Source organism: Pongo abelii, chromosome 1 (assembly GCF_028885655.2).
Source record: "Pongo abelii isolate AG06213 chromosome 1, NHGRI_mPonAbe1-v2.0_pri, whole genome shotgun sequence".
In the NCBI taxonomy this organism is placed as follows: domain Eukaryota; kingdom Metazoa; phylum Chordata; class Mammalia; order Primates; family Hominidae; genus Pongo; species Pongo abelii.
The window spans coordinates 69093280-69117856 of NC_071985.2; the positions used below are offsets into that span (position 1 = coordinate 69093280).

At 35.0% G+C, this 24577-nt stretch overlaps 1 protein-coding gene across 1 annotated transcript in view; it reads right to left on the reverse strand.

Moving 5' to 3' along the window:
- XPR1 (xenotropic and polytropic retrovirus receptor 1) overlaps positions 1–24577 on the reverse strand; it is a 259764-nt gene that overhangs the window by 65298 nt on the left and 169889 nt on the right. The window contains exons 4-7 of the mRNA XM_024239642.3: positions 21846–22069; positions 19229–19378; positions 18883–18966; positions 13270–13351 (exon numbers count right to left, since the gene is read on the reverse strand). Of these exons, the coding sequence (XP_024095410.1) occupies positions 13270–13351; positions 18883–18966; positions 19229–19378; positions 21846–22069 (540 nt within the window). The remainder of the gene's footprint in view (positions 1–13269; positions 13352–18882; positions 18967–19228; positions 19379–21845; positions 22070–24577) is intronic.

A 24577-nucleotide genomic window follows, 5' to 3' on the forward strand; every position in this document is an offset into this window, starting at 1 on the left:
GACACTTTGCGCTTCCCGAGTGAGGCAATGCCTAGCCCTTCTTCGGCTCGCACACGGTGTGCTGCACCCACTGACCTGCGCCCACTGTCTGGCACTCCCTAGTGAGATGAACCTGGTACCTCAGATGGAAATGCAGAAATCACCCGTTTTCTGCGTTGCTCACGCTGGGAGCTGTAGACCTGAGCTGTTTCTTTTCCTATCTATCTATTTTTTTTGAGACAGAGTCTCACTCTGTTGCCAGGCTGGAGTGCAGTGGCGCGATCTTGGCTCACTGCAACCTCCGACTCCCTGGTTCAAGCGATTCTCCTGCCTCAGTCTCCCGAGTAACTGGGATTACAGGCACGCACCACCACGCCCAGCTAATTTTTGTATTTTTAGTAGAGACAGGGTTTCACCATGTTGGCCAGGATTGTCTTCATCTCCTGACCTCATGATCCACCCACCTTGGCCTCCCAAAGTGTTGGGATTACAGGCGTGAACCACCCCGACCGGCCAAACCTAGATTATTTTAAGAGCCTTATAAAGTCGCCTGTGGGTTCTTTCTCGTCTTCATTTTAGTCTGCAGAATGTCACTAGAATAATTTCCCAAAACTTGACTTTCAGCATGTCATCCCATTGTTCCATTAGTTTTTTAGATTACAAAGAATCATGGTGAAGTGGCTTAGAATCATGTGATCAGTTCTGTCAGTTGGGGATCTGGCGTGACAAAACCTCTTTGGCTTCATTTACTCCATTATTAAACTGGATATAGTAATACCTACCTCACAGAGTTGCCATGAAAATGAGAAGGAAAAGTACACATGTAAGTAGTGTGAATATTTAAATGTCGTATAAATGACAATAGTTAATATTTATGGAATGCTTACTGTGTGCTAAGCACTGTTCTCAGTATTTTTACATAGAAGAATTGATAATTCATTTAACTATCACAATGGCTCTTTGAGTTAAAAACCATTATCTCCATTTGATTAGGAAACTAGAGCACAGAGAAGTTGTCATTTGCTTAGTTACTGAGCTAAGCTAGGATTTGAACCCAGTTTTGCTCCAAAGCTCATACTCTTAAGCACCACATTCTATTGCCCATTATGTCCACACAAATGTTCAATATCATTATTCTATGGATCGCCAGTAATTATAATGTTCAAATACTTTAGATACCTTAGCCTCACAATTCAAATTCTTCATAATCTAATCACCAACTCACTTTTCCCAAACTTATCTCACAGCACCCCTAAAATATTAACTCTTGACTTGTGACGAATTTTATTATCCTTTTAATAAGTTTGTTTTTCACATTTCCTTATGTTGTTCCCTCTACTTAAAATGGCCTTGTTCTTTCTCTCCACTAATTCCAATTCTACTTACTATTTAAGAGACAGATCCTGGATCCTTACCTGTTCATAAATTCAGTGAACCAATGTATTTGGTTTTAACCCCACTGTATGAGAAACATTTCCATTTGATCTAATGACTTTCCAAATAACTATAAAATTTATTGACAGTACTGCTCATTTGGAATTTAATTACATGCAAACTTTTGTGGTTTTTTTTTTGAGATGGAGTCTTGCTCTGTCGCTCAGACTGGAGTGCAGTGGTGTGATCTCGGCTCACTGCAACCTCTGCCTCCCACGTTCAAGCGATTCTCCTGCCTCAGCCTCCTGAGTGGCTGGGATTACAGATGCGTGACACCACACCCGGCTAATTTTTTGTATTTTTAGTAGAGATGGGGTTTCATCATGTTGGCCAGGCTGGTCTGGAACTCCTGACCTCAGGTGATCTGCCCTCCTCGGCCTCCCAAAGTGCTGGGATTACAGGAGTGAGCCACCATGCCCAGCCTATATACTAATTTATATACTTAAATAACCATTTATTGTTTACCTTTGTATTCTCTGCAGTATATAGAATATTTAATAATTTTAAAATAACAGGGTAGAGAAAGTCTTTGCTTTGGAATCAAGTACTACAGACCAGATTTCAAATCCTAGCTATGCCAAATTATTTATTTTTTTTAAAGTCTCTGTTTCTTTGTTGATCAATGGGGATAATATCTATTCTCATAAGTTTATTAAGAAGATTAAATGTGAACAACATATATCACATGCCTAGAATAATGTTTGGCTCATTATGAGTATTCAGTATATATTAGTTTCTTTTTCCTTTCACTTGAGGAAACTTTATTCCTTCATTTGGCAAGTATTGATTAGGTGCCTATTATACCTGACACCATTCTAAGAGCTAGCGATTCAGTGATGAACAATGGGCAAAATACCTATCTTCAGGAAATTTCTGTTCTGCATAAAGTCAGATAAGGGGTTTGAAGGAAAAATACAGTAAGGAGATAAAGAATGTTGTTAGGTGTTGTTTTAGGTAGGGCGGTCAGGGAACACTCTTAGGAGATGACACTTAAGGAGCTGACCTTAAGGAAATAGAGAACAAAGCATTGGAATGTTTGGGGGAAGACGGCTCCTTGTAGAGAGGGAAAGTACAAAGGGCCTTAAGATAGATTGCTCTAGGAAGAAAGTCAAGTTACTGTGATTGGAACAAACAAAGGTATAGTGGTAAAGAACTGGTCAGCAGTAGATCAGACAGACTCTTCAGTACTTTGTCAAGACTTAAGCTTTTACTCTGATGTACAAGCCTGTAGAAGGTTTTGTACATACATGGCATGACCTCATGAATTATTTTAAAGGCCTACTCTAGCTGTTAAGTGAACAGACTACAAGGGAACAAGTACAAAGGCAAGATTAGTTAGGAAGTTATAAATGGAAAATGATATATAGTTTTACATCCTGATTCCTAAGCAAAGACCACAGATACATTACAACAGTCAGGAAACAAAAATAACACAAATCTCAAAGAGTCCACAATAAAACTACTAGAATTAGTAAATTCATCACAGTTGTAGAGTACAAGATCAACACACGAAATTCAGTTGTGTTTGCATACATCAGCAATGAGCAATCTGAAAATGAAATTAAGAAAATAATTCTAACTACAATAGCATTCAAAAGAATAAAACATCTAGAAATAACTTTTACCAAGTAAGTGAAAGACTTTATACTACAAACTCAAAACATTGCTGAAAGAAATTAAAGTAGAAAAGAATCCTGTGTTCATGGATTGAAAGATTTAATATTGTTAAGACGGCAATACTACCCAAAGCAATCTACAGATTTAATGCAATCCCTAACAAATTTCCAATGGCTTTTTTTCAGAACTGAAAAAGTCAATCCTTAAATTCATATGGAATTCCAAGAGGTCCCAAATAGCTAAAACAATAATGAAAAAAGAACAAAGTTAGGGACTCATACTTTGTCATTTTAAAACTTACTACAAAGGTATAGTAATCAAAACATTGTGGCACTGGTATGAAAACAGACATAGATGAATGGAAGAGCACTGAGAATCCAGAGATAAACCTATACATCGATGGCTGATTGATCTTCAACATGAGTGCCAACACCATTCAGTGGAAAAGAATATTCTCTTCAACAACTTAGTCCTGTGACAACTGGATATTCACATGCAAAAAAATGAAGTTGGTCCCTTGTCTCATGTCATATACAAAAATTAATTCAAAACTCATTGATGACTTCAATATAGGAATTCAAACCATAAAACTCCAAAGAAAACATAAGGATAAATCTTCATGACCTTGAATTTGGCAATGGATTCTTAGGTATCACAACAAAAGTACATGAAACAAAAGGAAAAATAGATAAATGAGACCATCAAAATTTAAAACATCAGTAGACATTATCAAGAAAGTAAAAAAAAAAAAAAGAAAGGGAGGAATATTTGCAAATCATTCATCTAATATAAGGGTCTAGTATGTAGAATACATGAAGAACTCTTATAACTTAACAATGGAACAATGAACAACCCAATTAAAATAGGGCTAAGGACCTGGATAGACATTTGTCCAAAAATACATATAAATGGCCAATGAGCACATGAAAAGATGCTTAATATAATTAGTCATTAGGGAAATGCAAATTAAAACCACAATGAGATACCACTTCATGCCCATTTGTATGGATATAATGAAGAAAACAAAAACACAGAGAACAAGTGTTGGTAAGGATGTGCAGAAAACAGAATCCTCATAAACTGCTAGTAGGAATGGAAAATGGTAAAGCCTCTGTGAAAAACAGTTTGGTGGCTCCTCAGAAAATTAAACAGGTACTAAACAAATCCATGTTTATGCATGTTCCTAACAGTACCATTCGCAATAGCCAAAAGATAGAAATAACCCCAAATGTCCATCAATGAATGAATGGATAAACAAATTGTGATACATACACAAAATGGAATATTACTCAGCCATAAAAAGAATGAAGTACTGATACATGCTACAACATGGATGAACCTTGAAAACATTATGCCAAGTAAAAGAAGCCAAACAGAAAATACCACATATTGTATGACACCATTTATGGACATACCCAGAATAGGAACATTCATAGAGACAGAAGGCAGATTAGTGGTTGCCAGCAGCTAAGGAGAGGGAATGGAGAGTGCGGTTTCCTTTTGGGCTGATGAAAATGTCTGGGAACTAGATAGATGTGGTGGTTGTACAACACTGTGAATGTACTTGAATGCCACTGAGTTATTAACTTTAAAATGGTTTATTTTATGTTATGTGAACTTCACCTCAATTTAAAAAAACAGAAAAAGAAAAAAGTAATAAATATATCTTAAGATGTCATTACTAATTCCTATGTTAGGTGTGTGTGTGTGTGTGTGTGTGTGTGTGTGTATAATTTTTTTTTTTTTTGAGACAGAGTCTTGCTCTGTCGCCCAGGCTGGAGTGCAATGGCATAATCCTGGCTCACTGTGCCCTCCCCCTCCCGGGTCCAAGTGATTCTCCTGCCTCAGCCTCCCAAGTACCTGGGATTACAGGCACACACCACCACACTCAGGGAATTTTTTTGTAATTTTAGTAGAGACAGGGTTTTGCCATGTTGCCTAGGCTGGTCTCGAACTCCTGAGCTCAGGCAATCCACCCGCCTCGGCCTCCCAAAGTGCTAGGATTACAGGCGTGAGCCACTGTGCCCTGCCTAGGCATATATTTTGAACTGTTTTAGTAGTGGTGGTGATAGATTTGCTCTAATATATCAAAATTTTCTAATTCTGTCTAGTTAATATCTGTGGCCATACACAAAAGAAAGCGAAATAGCCTGGTTAGGGTTCAAATATTCATGACCCTAGCAACAGTAGTATTCTGTTCTACAAAGGAAGAAAATTGCCATGAACAGAAAATGTAATCCATATTTATAAAATCTAAACACATATTTACCTAAGTTCTACTTGATAACATAGGAACTAGAAAATCTCTAAGGCTTTCAGTAAATATGATCTGAATAAAATATCCTTGAACTCCACAATTTGTTAGAAAAGTCAGAGAAAACCAGAACAGCAGCAACAACAACAAAAACCCCAAGGACCTTTGTAAAACAATAAATGCTAAAGATATATTCTTCCAAATGAAAATACTATATTTAAGCTAATGAACTTATTTACTTTCAAAATGGTTCAAAAAACAGGGACCAGGCATGGTGGCTCCTGTAATCTCAGTGTTTTGGGAGGCCAAAGTGGGAGGATCACTGGAGGCAAAGAGTTCAAGACCAACCTAGGCAATATAGTGAGACTCTGTCTCTACAAAAAAGTTAAAAAATTAACCAGGCATGGTGCTACTGCATGCTTGTATTCCTGGCTACTCAAGAGTCTGAGGCAGGAGGATCACCTGAGCCCAGGAGGTCTAGGCTGCAGTGAGCTAGGATAGGGCCACTGTACTCCAGCCTGGGCAACAGAGAGAGACCCTGTCTCTGAAGGAAAAAAAAAGTTTCAAAAAGCAAAAGGCAATTTTAACTGTTAATAGTCAAGTTATTCATCAAAGATCCGAAACTTTCAATTGCACACATAAATCTAAAACCTAAGGGCATATATAAGCAATACAATGAAACCTCCTTCATTTGGCATGATCTCCCTGAAGCAAACTTTTGTAGATTTACTGGGGATTAAACCACAATAACTCTTGCTAGACAAGATCATCACAAAAATTCCAGGGAATCAAAAAACAAATTAGTATCATTTCTTTTTAAGAATAAGTATATCATCTCTATGATCCATGAGTCCCAAGAATAAAAGATATATAAGGTCCCATCACAAACTTTCCATGGCTTCATGAATTTTTAACTTAAAAATCAGCTAACATTCATTAAGCATTTATTTTGGGGTAAGCAATATACTCAATGTTTTTCACGCATAATTTCATTAGTTCTCACAGCAACACTATAAATTGGTTTTTCTCAGCAGATACATGAAGAAACTAAGGCTTACTCAAAATAGGTTCCTTGCCCAGGATCACAAGGATTTAATAACCCTACAATCTGGCTCCAAAGCCTGCACACTTAACAATGGGGCTAGGTTGTGTTAGTAAGCCAATATGTACCTGTTTAAAAAAAAAAACCCAAACAGAAGTTTGTTCCAAAAGTTACAAAATTACAGTCCTCTCTGTATTAAGTTGCCAAATCACTTTTCTTTAAAGGAACATTAAAAAAATTTTAACAAGTAATGTATATGTATAGGAAAAGAACCACAAATATTATAAAGAATGAGAAGCCTCGTCTCACTCCAGATCTTCTGAAGAAAACCATGTTAACAATTTGTCTATTATCTTTCAAGAACTTCTTGATGCATAAAGAAACACATACTGACTATTTTTTAAAAAACAAATCACCAATTACAACTCGGAGCATGCTATATATGCTATTCCACACCTTTTTTTTTTTTTTTTTTTCACTTATATCCTGGAGTGGAGATTTTCCAGTTATCAGTGCACAAAGATCTCACTCATTTTCTAATGTAAACTTTTTGAATCTAAGTGTTACATACATATAGAAAAATGGATAAATCCTAAGTATACAGCATGATGAAGAATGAAGTGAATCAGCACCCAGAACACAGCATATTACAAGCATCCTAGAAGTTCCGGCTCATATTCTTTCCAATTGCTATCCATTCCTCAAGGGTAAACTCCTGATTTTTGCCTGTTTTTTGAACTCCATGTAAATGGAATCATGTAATATGTATTGTTTGTGTCTGGCTTGTTTTGTTCAACATTTGTGAGAGCCATCATGTTCCTGTATGTAGCTATAGTTTGTTATTCTCATCACTTACAGTTATGTGAGCCTATTGCTCCTAGGCTATAAACCTGTCCATCATGTTACTGTACAGAACACTGTAGGCAATTGTAACACAATGGTAGTATTTGTCTCTAAACATAGAAAAGACTCAGCAAAAATACAGTATAAAAGATAAAAAATGGTACACCTGTATAGAGTACTTACAATGAATGGAGCTATAGGACTGGAAGTTGCTCTGGGTGAGTGAGTGAGTGAGTGGTGAGTAAATGTGAAGACCTAGGACATTACACTATTGTGGACTTTATATACACTGTACACTTAGGCTACACTGAATTTATAAAAAAAATTTTTTCTTTCTTCAATAATAAATTAACCTTAGCTCACTGTTAACTTTTTAACTTTATAAACTTAAAAAATTTTTAAACCTTTTTAACTTTCGTAATAATACCTAGCCTAAAACATGGACACACTGTATAACAATATAGACATATTTTTTCTTTATATCCTTATTCTATAAACTTTTTTCTATTTTTACATTTTTTAATTTTAATTTTAAACCTTCTTAAAAACTAAGGCATTAATACACATATTAGCCTAGGCCTACACATGATCAGAATCACCAATATCACTGTCTTCCACCTCCACATCTTGTCCCACTGGAAGGTCTTTGGGGCAATAACACACAGGGAGCTGTCATCTCCTATTCTATTAATGCCTTCTTCTGGAACACCTCCCAAAGGACCTGCCTGAGGCTGTTTTACAGTTAACTCTTTTATTAATAAGTAGGAGGAGTTCACTCTAAAATAATAAATAGTATAGCATATACATAAATCAGTAAGTCATTTATTATCATGATCAAGTATTATGTACATGAATTTTAAGTGCTAAACTTTTATATGGCTGGCAGTGCAATATGTTTATTTATACCAACATTGCCACAAGCATCTAAGTAATGTGTTATGCTATGATGGCTATGCTGTCCATTATGCAACAGGAATTTTTCAGTTCCATTATAATCTTTTGGGACTACCTTCGTATCTGCAGTCTGCTGCTGACCAAGACATTGTTACATGGTACATGAATGGATACTATTACAAACAATATTACTTAAGTGTTCTCATACATGTCTTTTGGCGGACATATGTAAGCATTTCTATTAGAACTGCATCATAGGTTAGTACAGGGGTTTCCAATCTCCAGGCCATGGACCAGTACTGGTTCGTGCTCTGTCAGGAACCAGGTCACACAGCAGGAGGTGAGCGGCTGGTGAGACAGCATTACCTCCTGAGCTCCGCCTCCTGTCAGATCAACAGCCTTAGATTCTCAGAGGAGAACGAACCCTATTGCGAGCTGCGCATGGGAGGGATCTCTAGGTTGTGCGCTCCTTAAGAGAATCTAACTAACGCCTGATGATCGGAGGTGGAAGGGTTTCATCTTGAAACCATCCCCCCTCCTACCCGCCAGCCCAGTGAAAAAATTGTCTTCCACAAAACTGATTCCTGTTGCCAAAAAGTTCTCCAAAGTGCTGTGTCCATTTTCACTCCCAACATTACCTCATTCATTTTAATATCTCCATGGTATTCCACTGCATAGAGGTAATATAATTTAAAGAGCTATCAATTTATGAATATTTGAGTGGTTTCTAGGATTTTTCTACTATAAACAAAATGGCAATGACTATCCTAGCATACATGTCTTTGCAACCATGTACAAGTATGCTGTAGGATAAATTTCTAGAAACAAAACGGCTTAATCAACATAATTTTGCCTAAAATTTTTACACACACTGCCAAATTATCCTCCAAAGAGATAGCAACAACGAGTACTCTTACCACTAGTGTACAAGAGCCTATTTCACACCTTATACCCACTGTAAATGGTCAAACCAGGAAGTGAAATATGGTATACTGTTATTGTACCAAATTAAGTTATATATGTTAGTAGGAACCTGCAAAAGAAACAAGTTTGAAAAAAAAATCTAAACAGTCAACTTTTCATCTTCATGAAATTAAATATCTGAAACATGTGATTTTCAGAGAAATTAGTAAATACTAGGTCATGCCCCCTTGAAAAACCACAGCAATTATGCACATTTTTAAATGTGAATGTTTGAAAAAAAGAATCGTGCTTGTACATGCATACTACGACTGTGTTTCTCTTTGACTCTCAACACTCTTATCTTTCAAGCACCCGCTTGGGAGATAAATAAGGATAGAGAGCTGGCTTTAACTATATTTACCCTCCCCCCTACAACATACACAAAGATCAAACAAAGAAGGGTTCTGAGGTGAGAAAACATAATGCGTAACACTAAATGCATACACCGCACACATGAAAAACAAATCAGAATGTCTTACAAAAACATAGTCTGTATATACTAAAGAAAAAAACCTCAAATTGTAGCAATTAATTCACATAAAAAGAATGGAAAAATGTATTTTTTTCTTATGTCTTTTTTTAATGATGATAATACCACCATGCTCATCTTGAAAATTAAACCAAAAAAATTGCACCCACTAATGACTAAGGCATTTTCTACAGAAAGAACAACCCCCACCATATATACCTTATATTGACATAGCACTTTGCAACTACAAACATGTTTTACTTACACTTCTTATCTGATCCCTATGAGCTGGCCTCAAGCTATCTTTTCACCCTTATCATCTAATATTCCCCTTCACCTTTGGCCAATTTATCACTTCTCTCCTTCATAACTCACTCCCTCCTTCTACACTCCATCCCCACCCCAGGCCAACTAAATCTCTTTGCTCATCCGTCTCCTTCTCTCGAAATGGCTTTGATTCCACCAATGTCTAGCATAAACGTTATTTCTTCCATGAAGTATTCCCTGATGCTCTCATTTAAAAGTAATCAGTTGTCTCTTTGAACTGCTTAGAAAATTTGACACCTTCTATCTTGCAGTATATTGCTTTAATATATGCCTTAATCTCCCTGGCATAATATATTTAATAAGGAAAGGGATTCTCTTATTTATCTTAAGACTTGTAGGCATCAAGCATAACCCTTAGACACATAAAGTTTACTTGCTGAATGAATGAATGAACCCTAAACAACCCTGCAAATTTAAGGTGTTAAGCTCATTTAACAGATGAGGAAACTGTTTCAGAGAAGTCAAATGATGTCCTTAAAGCCAAAACAACTAACAGTGGAGCTGAAACTGAAACCCATGCAGGCCTTTTGTTCTTTCCACTACAGCTAGCTTGATAACATAGATCTGAGTTTTTAAATTGTATTATTTTCATGTATTCTATGTAAGTAAACTGTATTCACCTAAGGAAATAGAACCAGATTAAAATATGATCATAAATTATAGCAACACTACATCATAAACTCAGGATTGACAATAACTATTAGAGTTGATTTTTTGTAACTGGTAGGAAGAAGAACTCTAACAATACAAATGAAAACACACTGTTAATAGGTAAAATTCATATGCTCTCTAAAAGCCATTAGAATGTAGGTTATCATTTCATAATATACAATTGATAGTCTTCAGCAGAATGCTTATGAGGAATAATTAGTTCAGTAAATTATCTCTCGAACATCTACTAAAAACTTGACAATGTGTTGGGAACTTAAAATGCAACAATACATAGTCCCTGCAATCAAGAATAGTAAGTATGACAGTGACATAAAGCTTCCTTATTTGGGCATTATTATGATTACTAAAAGTCTGAAATGGAATATTATGGATATTCAAATAATGACATCTATTTTTAAATCATACAGGTTGATGCAAAAGTAATTGCAGTTTTTGCCATTAAAAGTAATGGCAACTTTTGCATCAGCCTAATATTTCTTTGCAGACTTCACTGAACAAAATTCAGCCCTTTATTAATGATTCCGTTATTATTATGAGCACAATTACACAGACCCTTAGGTATACCAAGGTTATCTGTCCTTAAAAGTCCCTGACTATAAGAAGCTTTGAGATTTGTGTCCGTTTTTCTGCTGTTTGTGCATGTGTTTTCTGAATATCATTTAATTTCATCTTTCTCCTTCTCTTCCAGCCAAACTTCCCCAACACTTTTCAAGCCCCTACTATGGTCTAAGCAGTGTTCTAGGTGCTAGAGATACAGGAAAGACAAATGCCCAGGCATCAAGAAAATTTATATTCCAGTGGAAAAAGAGATCACAAGAAATATAAATATATAATATATAATGTCAGGTAAGTATATGTACTCAGAAGAAAACTAATGTAGGCTAAAGGGACAGAATAGATTATTTTAGGGTTGGGTGATCAGGGAACGCTTTACTAAGAACGTAGCATTTGAATACAGACAAGTGATGAAATAAGCTAGGTAGACATCTTGGGGAAGAGCTCTTTAGGTAACTGCAAAGGCTCTTGGATTAGAATGAGCTTGATGCATCTAAGAAATACTAACACAAGTATGGTTGGAAACAAAATGAAGCTGAGTGTGGGGAAAGATGACAGAATATAATATCGGAAAGGCCCACAGAGGTGAGATCCTGTAAGTTCTTGCAGGCAATGGTAAGGAGTGTGAATTTTATTTTAAGAGTAGCCATGAATGAATTTTGAATAGGAGAGTGACATGATCTAACTTCCATTGGGGAGAAAAAAAAAAAAAAAAAAAAAAGACACTAGTAGCTATAAGGAGGCAAGAGTAGATGCAAGGAGACTGAGTCCAGAAGGCTGCTATACACTAAACAAGAAATGGCTGCTGGCTGGGCGCGGTGGCTCATGCCTGTAACCCCACACTTTGGGAGCTGAGGTGGGTGATCATGAGGTCAGGAGTTCAAGACCAGTCAAAAAATTAGCCAGGTGTGGTGATGTGTGCCTGTAATCCCAGCTATTCAGGAGGCTGAGGCAGGAGAATCGTGTGAACCCAGGAGGCAGAGGTTGCAGAGAGCCGAGATCGGACCACTGCACCCCAGACCTGGTGACAGTGCGAGACTGTGTCAAAAAAAAAAAAAGAAATGGCTGCTTAGACAAGAGTGGCACTGGCCAAGGTGGTGAGAAGTAAACACATTTAGAACATGTTTTGAAGACAGACCAATAAGATTTGCTGACGGACTGAAGATTAAATATGAGGGAAAAGAGAAACTAAAAGATTTTGGACTGAGAAATGGATGAAAGGTGATGCCAGATAGAAGAGCATATTTGGGGGTAAAAATCAAGGGATCTTTTGTCTGTGTAAGTTTGAGATATCTACTAGACAAATCCAACTAGCCAAGTAGACATCTTTCAGAAGAGAGAACATATATTTGGGAGTCATTAGCATATAGACAGTATTTATAGCCATAGGCTTGAATAAGACTGCCTAGATAGGAAACAAATATAGACAGAGATTGAAGGATTGAGCCCAGCACTATACCCCAACATTTTGATGTCACAAAGAAAAGTATAGCTAGCAAAGGAGACTGGGAACAAACTGCCAGTAAAATTTAACAGGAAAACCAGCAGAGTGTGGTTTCTCCAGAAAAAACAATCAAACAAAGTGTTTCAAGAAGTGGTGACTGATAATGTCAAATGCTACTGTGGGGTGTGTCAAATTCTTTGGGGAGATTTAGTAAGATTATGCTTCCTTTGCTGTTACATCATTTTTTGATGTTGTGAGTGCAGCTGCTCCTAGGAATCCATCCTATCTCTTTCTAATTGTTTTTACTTCTATAGAATAGGAAATTATACAACCAAGCTTCTTAACACTATATGCAAAGTAATTGTAAATAGATTCTGAAAAGGATGTGAGAAGGTCTCCAATAAGCAAAGTGAAAGAGCTTTGTGAATGAATTTTATAACATTATTTATCCTCATCTATGAATCAAGAGAGCCAAGGTTTTTGATAAATAAACTCTGAAAAATTATATAGAAGTTATATACAGAAACTGGAAAATGATGAAGAAAAAGAAGTCATACACGAGCAATGTTTTAGAGAATAACCATACCCAAATGGGGAAAAAACGCCAACAAAACAAACAACTAAAAAAAATACATTTATAAGGACAAAAAACTTAGCCCTGATAGATTTATCTTTCAGTAGCTTTGGTAGCTGCATGCATAATTCCTTACAGAGGGGCAGAATATGACACAGGCATATTGGTAAGAATAAATTAATTCAAAATTTAAACTACTTACCGGCAAGCACAAGGGTAATATTCAGTACAATGAATATTCCACAAAATAGGCCAACTCTAAAAGTAGTCCATGCTGGTGCAGGCTGTGGACAGAAAAACAGCATTTGAGTACAGGACAAAACACTGATTGTATTTACTATATGCTGTAATAAAACAGTAGAATGAGTCTCAAAGTTCTACCATGAAAATAATATTTAATGCTCTAAATTTTTATAAATCTGAACCACAGAATCAACCTTCATCATCCTATAATACTATTCAAGTTGCCAATTAATCAAGCTTTTTTTTATAGAAATCTGTGTTATGAAATAAGCAAGATTATAATCTTAGGCATTAAATTATAGTATGTGGATTCTACACTCGAGGAATCACCCAACTGTGGATTGAAAATATTCAGGAACAAAAACCAGTAAAAAATAACAAAACAAGAAAAAGTAATACAAATAAAAACACTGAGTATTAACAACTATTTATACAGCATTTACATTGTATTAGGTTTTATAAGTAACCCAGAGATCATTTAAAGTATTTAAGAGGATGTGTACAGGTTATATGCAATACTATGCCATTTTATAAGGGACTTGAGCATCCATGGATTTTGGTATCCACAGGATCCTGGAACCAATCTCCAACAGATACTAAGGAACGACTATATATATATATATGAGTTTTGTAAATAGGAGAGAGTTATATGTATATATTTACAAAATATATGTATATATACACATATATTATATACATATATTTATATGTATATATACACATATATTATATACATATATTTATATGTATATATACACATATATTATATACATATATTTATATGTATATATACACATATATTATATACATATATTTATATGTATATATACACATATATACGTATATATTATATACGTATATATGGTATACGTATACATTATACATATACTTATATATACATATACTTATATAAGTATATAAGTATACATATACTTATATAAGTATATAAGTATACATATACTTATATAAGTATATAAGTATACATATACTTATATAAGTATATAAGTATACATATACTTATATAAGTATATAAGTATACATATACTTATATAAGTATATAAGTATACATATACTTATATAAGTATATAAGTATACATATACTTATATAATATATACGTATATCATATATATGATATACGTATATATGTATGTATTATCTATAATATATAATTATATGTATATAATATATGTATATATAGTGTATATCATATATTGTATACATGTACACATATATATGTATAATATATGTATATATGTATTATATATACATATATACATATATTATACATATATACATATATTATACATATATAATATATACATAATCATATATACATATGAGTTTTGTAAATAGGAGAGAGTTAAGATGCAATTTCATTTTTACAATGTATATATATCTAAATTTTTAAAGTCAGTATTTGACTCAGAGTTTGCACATTTGGTACAACAGATAAAATTAGAGACGATGGTGGAGACAAGAACGCTTACTTTCTGATAGTACTTACATTATTATACTGAGGCAGCATTTTTTTTTTTCTCTGAGACATGGTCTCGTCCTGTCGCCTAGGCTGGAGCGCAGGGGTGTGATCACGGCTTACTGAAGCCTCAGCTTCCCAGACTCAAGTGATTCCCCACTTCAGCCTCCAGAGTAGCTGGGACTACTGTGTGTGCCACTACGCCCAGCTAAGTTTTGTATTTTTTGTAGAGATGGGGTTTCACTGTTTTGCCCAGGCTGGTCTTGAATTCCTGGGCTCAAGCAATCCACCTGCCTTGGCCTCCCAAAGTGCTGGAATTACAGGTGTAAGCCACAGTGCACAGCCCATACTGGGGTAATTTAAAGTACATTTTTCAAGATATACGAGAGGTTCTTAAAAGACTCATATATCAGAATCTCCCGAGTATGTAGGCTCAAAAATATTATCTATTATAATTTAATTTTATATTTAGAAAGTGATTTTTGAAACTTCTGCTTTCTAAAATAAATGTAATAGAAAGTGCCTAAGATTGTAAATGTAAAGTGATGAGAAACACAGAGAGAGATAATCTTATAGACTTAAATATTTGCTGTGAATGTTATAAAATTTTTTGTTGTTAGAGATGATAGTACATTTCAGGTATTTTCTTTTCTAAAAACCTTCAAAAACAAAGCATCGAGACTCCCCTCTGTCTTATTATTACTTAATAGAGTAACAGATTCTAACTGTATTGTTAGTTTCTGACTGAAAGCATCCAAAAGATGGTCATTTGTCTTTTCCAAAGATAAAAAGTTATCTTTAGTTTTAAAAATTGTTTAATTTATCATATATACAAAAGAATGCATATAATTTATTTGGACTGTTAGAAATGAATAATAAAGTGAACCTATAACTATTATCCATATATAGAAGCTGAACATTTCCATTAACTTTGAATTCCCTATTCCTCCCTGATCCCAAAACCTTCCCTCCTCACCAGAGATAACTATTTCCATATTTTCTTTAGCTTTACCATCTCTACAGGCATTCTTAAACACCTTAATTTTTTGAAACTAATTTTAAAATGTTTATTCAAAAACAACTGACATAAATAAATTGCACATACTTAAAGTATAGAATTTGTGTCTTTTCTCTCTGGATGCTTTTAAGATTCTTCTCTTTATTTCCAAGCAGTTTGACAATAATATGCTTAGGATTTTTAAAAACTGCTTTACTGACTAAATTGATATACAATAAACTGTATATATTTAAGGTGTACGATTTGATAAGTTTTGAAACTGCATAAACGTCTACAAAACCATCAGCATAATCAAGACAAAGAACATATCCACAACTCCCAAGAATTTCCCATGTGCCTTTGTAATCCTTTCCTCCCAGCCTACCCTACCCCACTCTACTCACAAGCAACCACTGATCTGCTATCACTATTTATTAGTTTGCATTTTTTCTGGAGTCTTAGGTTAATGGTATCATATAGTAGGTACTCTTTTTTTCTGCTTTCTTTCTCTCCACATAATTGAGGTTTATCCACATTGTTACATTTATCAATCAGTTATTCCTTTTTATTGCTGAGTAGTATTTCATTGTATGGATATACCACAAATTGTTTATCCATTCACCTACTGATAGACATTTGGGTTGTTTAGATGCTATGAACATTTGTGTAGAAATCTTTATATGAACATATATTTGCATTTGTCTTGGGTAAATACCTAGGAGTGTAATAGCTAGATCATATGGTAGGTGTACACTTTTAAGAAACTTCCAAGCTGTTTTCAAATGTGCTTATTCATTATACATTTTATATTCCACCAAAGCATATTAGAAAAGAGAGTTCCTACTCCTCCATCATTAGTATGATTAGTCTTTTTTAATCATTCTAACAGAGAATGTATTATCATACTGTGGTTTTAATTGGCATTTCCATAATGCCTAATGATATTGAGCATTTTGTCACATGCTAATTTGCCACCTGTACATCTGTGAAGAACTGTTCAGGTCTTTTGCCCATTTTTAAAAGTTGGGTTGATTGTTTTCCTTCTATTGAGTATTGGAGTTCTTTATATATTCTAAATATAAGTCCTTTAACAGATATGTTTTATAAATATTTTCTGCTAGTCTCTTGCTTTTCTTTTCATTCTCTTAATATGTCTTTTGAAGAGCATACGTTTTTTAACTTTGATGAGGTGCTTTTGGTGTCATTTCTAAGAAATCTTTGCATAACCCAAAGTCATTAGGACTTTCTTCTATATTTTCTTCTAGAAATTTGCAGTTTCCAGTTTTCATTTAGATCTATGGTACATTTAGGACTGTATGGTGTGAAGTATGGATGAAAGCTCATTTTTTTTTTTTTTTTTGGTATATGGAATTCAACTGTTTTAGCATCATTAGTTGAAAATGCTACCTTTCTCCATTAATCTGCTTTATATCTTTATCAAATATCTGTTGTTCGTAATATGTTAGTCTATTTTTGGACACTCTATTCTGGTCCATTGATCTATTTGCCTACCATGACACTATTACCACACTCTCTTGATTACTGCAGCTTTAATAGGCTTTCATAAGGTAATGTTAATCCTTCAATTTATGTTCCAAAGTTGCTTTGGCTATTCTAGGTCCTCTGCCTTTCCATATACTTTTTTTTTTTTTTTGGAGACAGAGTCTTGCTCTGTCACTCAGTGCAGTGGCGTGATCTCGGCTCACTGCAACCTCCACCTCCTGGGTTCAAGTGATTCTTGTGCTTCAGCCTCTCAAGTAGCTGGGATTACAGGCATGTGCCACGAAGCCCAGCTAATTTTTGTATTTTAGTCGAGATGGGGTTTCATCATGTTGGCCAGGCTGGTCTTGAACTCCTGGCCTCAAGTGATCCACCTGCCTCAGCCTCCCAAATTTCTGGGATTACAGGCATGAGCCATCGTGCCTGGCCTCCATATAAATTTTTAAATCCGCTTATCAATTTTACAAAGAAGTCTTCTGAGATTTCTGAGCTGGAATGTATTATATCTATAGATCACCTCAGGAAGAAACAACGTATCTTTAAAATACTGGGTTTGTGCAATATACCCATGAACATAGCATCTCTCTCATTCAAGTCTTTAATTTTGCTCAGCAGTGTTTTGTAGTTTTCAATGTAAAGGCCTTACACATCTTTTGTCAGAATTATTACTAAGCACTGTATATTTTGATGATATTATAAATAGCATTGCTTTAACATTTTTTGATTTCCAATGTTCTTGCAAGTATCTAGACAAATGATTTTACATATTGGTCTTATATTTGGCGACCTTGCTAAACTCATTTATTAGTTATAGTAGCTATTCTATAGATTCACCAGATTTTCTACATAGATCATCAAGTCACTGGCAAAACCCCACTGGTTTTACTTCTTCCCTTCTACCCTGAATGTCTTTTATTTCTTTTTCTTCCCTTACCGCACTGGCTATAATCTCCAGCACAATGTTGAATACAGGTGTTAAAAGTGAATACCCTTTTTTGGGCCAAGTCTTAGGGAGAAAGCATGCAGTGTTTACCATTGAGTACGATAATAATTGTAGAGGTTTTATTTTTTTTTTAATAGATGCCTTTCATTAGGCTATGGAAGCTCTGTTATTGATTTCTATTCCACTGTTGTCTGAAAATATACTTCGTATGACTTAAATTCTTCTATATTTACTGAGACTTGTTTTATGACACAGAAGATATCACTTAATAAATTCTTTCTTTTTTTTATAACTACTGTGTAGATATCATTAATAAATGCTTTTTTGGAGTAAGCTATATAGCAATCCAGCATATCTGAACCCACCAGATCATTTTTTTTTAAATCACATCTTAATCATTTGATGATACCAATAAGTTAACATGTCAGTAAGAATAAACAAGACAGAAAGTACAGTATGAGAAGAGAAAGGTGGAAGACATTATAATTCAGAATGAAGTAAAATATAGCATACAATGTTTAAAAAACTAAAATAAGAAAAGTAGCAACTACTTATAAACTTTGGCTGAAAATTTTTTTAAGATAATGGGGCCAGCTAAATACTGTGTTGATTATTAAATAGGTGAAACCAAACAAACTACTGGAACCAAACACTAACCTGAGCAGCTCCCAAAGGGGGGACACGTAAACGCTTCATAGCCTTTTGTCTGTCACCATCTTCAAGTTCATTGGTCACTACAGCCTAGAAAGACAAATTATTACATTTTGGTTAGGTTATACTAAACTCGAGTGATGCACAAATAATTCTGTACCATTTGTAGATATTATATTCTGATAACTTTTTGGTGAATGTATACTGATAAAGAAAATGAAAAAAAATCACAAGTAAGGCATATGTATTCAAAGCTAGCAACTAGTTATAAAATAACAGATATAAGGAATTGCTTCCCTAAAAATAAAACGTGCAACTGAAAATATGTGGTAAATAAACGAGATTTGCGTACCTCAGTTTCAGAGATAAGCTGGTTGATTTTCTTGCATGTATAAAATGGGGCCACTTCCACGTGAGCCACTCGCCAATCTGCTCCACGAGATGTTTCCAGGATCTTGTCATGCTTTTTCAGGATTTTTCGAAACCCTGTAAAATTCAGATTCTACAGAAAGAAATGAGAAACACAACTATAATTTCTACTACCATCAAAAAAGATGAAAAAGAATAAGCACTAAGCACTGACAGAGCTGGCTGGACAAAGATTGAGTACTCAAGGAAATGGCAAAGCTTTCATAAAAGCATCTACTACTAAAAGGATGACTCTTCTTTTTTATTCCTTTTATTCATTTCAAGGTAGTATGCTATTAGTAACACAAAGAAACCCTGAACTATGAACCCTATTATTTCTCTTCCAAGTAAATTAATGAAAGTCCTAAGCTCAAAACGTTTTTGTTTCCTGTTTTCTATGTATAATTATTTTCAAAATAGCTAATTTCTATTATTTTGCTGCTGTGATCAAAAGAATTATTTTCAGAAAATGTTTTGCATTTGCCCATGCACTGAACACATTTATTTAGTTCTTTATTTTTGGAAGGACTGGTACAGGAGTACGTATCTCCCCCTGCCATGCAATCATGCATGTTCCAGTAAGGAAAATGGAAGATCATCTAGTGCTCTTAACTTTCATTTTCCTTTCACTCATTCTCAGTTTGGGTATGGGAGTGCTAAGAAGAGTAAGTAGAAAGGAGGAAGTGATCATACTTACAGGGTTCAGTTTATAATGGGTAGAAGCCCCTACTTTTCCTCAATTTCTACAGTAACAAAATACTATACACTTCAACATCTCAAATTCTGTTGTTCTTTGCCCAGCATGCAAAAAAGCTAAAAACTCGATTTGCAAGGTTACATCTTTAAACCAGAGGTCTCCCAAATTTGCTGATTACATGTCCCCAACAGTAAGAAATTGTGCACTCACTCCAAAGCAGGCTTTCCTTACTTATTTGTTTACATATTTTTCCCTCATGCTTTAATGTATGATCTTAAAGTCTGTGTGGGGTGCATACATACATCATGACTTAGAGATAGCTTTTAATTAATTTTCCTTTCTCCTTCATTCTCAAAATAAATGTATTCTTACAGAATAGATGACCCCCAAAGAATAGAAGATAGAGCAGAACTTTCATAATTAATTATTACTTTTGTTTTCCCAAGGAGTATTTTGTAATGACCCTGAAAAAAAGTTGCTAGGAAAGTTAATACAATAAAATTTAACAAAGATTTTTCCATATAACACACAAACATAATTTATGAACTATAAAATGGTAATGTTGTTATAACATTATAGGAAAGAGGAAATACATTTTATTTTTGTTTTTTAAATTATAAAGCTATGAACAAATCTCAAAGCAAAGGAATTTATCACTATATAAATATATGTAATTATTTTTCTACTAAATTGTTTTCTTACTAGGTTTGTCTTCAAATGATAGAATATTAAATCACTAAAGAACAAAGTAGAATTATAGAAGAAAATGATAAAAATAAACACATGCATTAACAATTTAAGATTACTACAGATATGGGACTTTAATTACTTTTTATTTTAAAATTCTAATATTCCAGGTAATACTTTTGTTACATAATCTTTAGTTTTAATATGGTATATCATCCTATGATGATCCTAACCACTCATTATAAGTAATAATCACAAGAATAAAATGGAAAAAAAATAGTGCATAAGGTCTCTCTAAAGATTAGGGAGATGCTTTTCTCAATAACTTTAAAAAAATATGATTTTATTGCAGCCCATGGACAGTAAAATTGGAAGGATTCTTTCAGCTGCAAGTTGAAAAGTCAGGGTCTTTGTTTTATTAGTGTCAGCTGCAGAAAAATTAACTATCTGATAGCTTTTGTAGAACTTTTGCTATTGGTTAGGAGGACTATAAAAGCCCTTACAGGCTGGGAGCATTGGCTCACGCCTGTAATCCCAGCACTTGGGAGGCTGAGGCAGGCGGATCACTTTAGGTCAGGAGCTGAAGACCAGCCTGGCCAACATGGTAAAACCCCATCTGTACTAAAAATACAGAAATTAGCTGGGGATGGTGGCGTGCGCCTGTAATCCCAGCTACTCAGGAGGCTGAGGTAGGAGAATTGCTTGAACCCAGGAGGCGGAGGTTGCAGTGAGCCGAGATCGTGTCATTGTATTCCAGCCTGGGTGACACAGTGAGACTCTGTTTCAAAAAAGAAAAAAAAAAAAGAAAGGAAAAAAAAGAAAAGCCCTTACATAGCCAACAGTGGCTGGAGAGACGTATTGTTTCTATTCATGATTATCAGAGCTGCCTCTAAAAACAGGAAGCAAACTGTTAGTCCTTGAGTTGTGGACTACCCCTAAATATTAAATATTATAGAAAAGTTTTTAGAATATGAATCTTCAAAAATAGAAGTCTTGTTAACACAGTTTTACCGCCTCTGACACATGGCTTTTAGCCAGTAAGAACCCCAAGAATAATAACATGTTAAGGATTTTCCTTTTTGGAACTGACCCACTAGTAATACTTTAGGGTATTTCCATTTATTGAAATTTCTCATTTACTTAAAGGTGCCATTTTCTAGGGTAAGAATCTAAGCACCTGATAGTTCTGCAGCAGGATTAGACTGAGGTAGAACTCGCTGAAGGCCAGTTTAAGGTCTTTAATATTTCTATGTTGGACACGTTCCTCATGGGACAAGTGGAAGACTGGCTTTCTGCGTTGTCGCAGCGTAGTAACACCAGTGCTTTCTTTCTGCGCATCCAGCGATGACTGAAGCTCATTCTGAAGTGTAGCAAACCTGCGCTGAGCCTCTGCGAGCTTCTCTATAAGAAATAGAACAGAATTGTCAAATCAGTAAGATAAAAAAAGTTCCTACTAACTTCTGAATTTTTAATAATAATTCCCATTTGCTCCCCTAGAATTTCTAGAAGAAAACCATTACATGTAATATTTAGAACTCTATAGGAAAAAATATTTTTGTGTAACACACTTCTTTCATTTTACCCCCCACAAAACCTCATGTACCCTTTCTTTTTACAAATAAATACATAAAATGTAAAGAGCCACTAAGAGTGAAAACGCAAAATGGTACAGTCTCTCTGGTATTTGGAAAATAGCTGGCAGTTCTCGAAAGGTTAAACATATGATTCAACAATTCCATTCCTAGGCATATACTTAAGAGAGCTGAAAACATATGCTCACAAGAAAACTTGCATACATATACTAACTTGCATTTATAATAGACAGAAAGTGGAAACAATCCAAATGTCCATCAATTGAGGAACAAATAAACAAAATGTGGTGTGCATGCATGTGTGTGTATATAAACACACAATAGAATCAGCCACTAAAAAAGAATGAAGTGCTAATTCATGCTCTGACATGGATGAACCTTGAAGACATTAAGTGAAAGAAACCAGACACAAAATATCCAATATTGTATGTTTCCATTTATATGAAATGTCCAGAATCAGGAAATCCACACAGAAAGAAAGTAGATTAATGCTTGCCATGGGCTGAGTGGAAGGCGAATGGGGAGTGATTGCTAATGGGTACGAGATATGTCTTTAGGATGATGAAAATGTTCCAGAATTGGTAGTGATGGTTGTACAACCTTGTGAATATACTAAAAACCATGGAATTACAAACTTTAATAAGGCAAATTTTATGGTATAGAAATATCTCAATTTAAAAACGCCATTAAGAAATGTTTCTGGTTATACAGTTCAGGTCAGAAACAGGATTAGAATTTGGGCTTTAGATCTGTAATCTCCTGTATTTCCCACTACCCTTCATTACTTCACTAAAACAGGTATTACAAGAGATTAAGACTTGCAAATTATGTGTTAAAAATACTAGGTATATCTGAATACATGTGTTTGTGCTACACATACATTTAAAAATAATACTCTGTATTTTTCTTCCAAGGTCACAATTCAGTTCACTGGAACCATGCAGATTTGGGTTCAAATCCTTGCCTCATTAACTAGCTGTATGATTTTAGTCAAGTTTTTTTTTTTTAATAACTCTTCTACACCTTTCATAGATGAAATGGAAATACCAACTCCCTCATAAAGTGGTTGTAAAGATTAAATAAGGCATAGAAATGCCAAGGGACCGGCTGGGTGCAATGGCTCATGCCTGTAATCCCAGCACTTTGGGAGGCTGAGGCAGGCAGATCACCTGAGGTCAGGATTTCGAGACCAGCCTGGCCAGCATGGTGAAACCCTGTCTCTACTAAAAATACAAAATTAGCCGGGCGTGGTGGTGCATTCCTGTAATCCCAGCTACTTGGGAGGCTGAGGCAGAATTGCTTGAATTCGGGAGGTGGAGGTTGCAGTGAGCAGAGGTTGCAGTGAGCTGAGATTGCGCCACCGCACTCCAGCCTGGGTGACAGAGCGAGACACTGTCTCAAAAAAAAAAAAAAAAAAAAAAAAGAAATGCCATGGGACATAGCACTCAATAAATAATGATAAAAATTATATAATAATAACAAAGAATTATTTACAACTTACGCTTTCTCATAGTTCTCCTATTCCTTGCTTTATCTACTGCTATACTGTCTTGCTGTTGTCTTCAATTAATCTTTAGTATTTTTGTCCTGTCTGGCACAGCTTCATGATTCACTCTCTCTTTCTCCTAGACAATTTCCTTCTATAGGATGTTTCCAAGATTCATCTCTATTCTTAATCCTTTACATGACCTTCATTTTCTTAACTTTTATAATCTATTTCTATCTTCTTGTATTTCCTAAGATCTAAGACTGTATTCAAAACCAAAATCATGTTTCCATTCCTCTTTCCAAATAAATTTCATCCATTTATGTGGGTCAACCTATCTGGGACCTGCTTTTAGCTCCTAGGGACCGCTCTTATGCCTCTCCAACACCAATCACATCCCCCTGAGGGGGCCCAGAAAATAATCCCTTCATTAAGGCATCCAGAATTACGTTAGTGAGAAGAGCACCTGCATCCTTAAAAAGCTCTATGTTTACTCTCCAATGAAGGCTAGGAATGGCCATGAGAGATGTATCCATTGAGATGGGTTCCCTGATTGCAATGCACATTCAATGATCCTTGGAACAGAAGGGCCAGATGGCAGCACTTAACTATCAAAACAAGGTAGGTGCATTTACCATAAAAGGCAACAGGACAGATGTTTTTGCATACAGAGATTTTGGCTGTGGTTAATTGATCATGGTTATCCCTAGGAAAGGCAGAAATGGGCAACCTACTAGAATATTGCTTAATTGATGTAACAGAAAAAAACTCCAGGTCTGGTGGCCAAATACTTGATATTGGTCACTACAACAGAGAGTCACTACCTCTTAC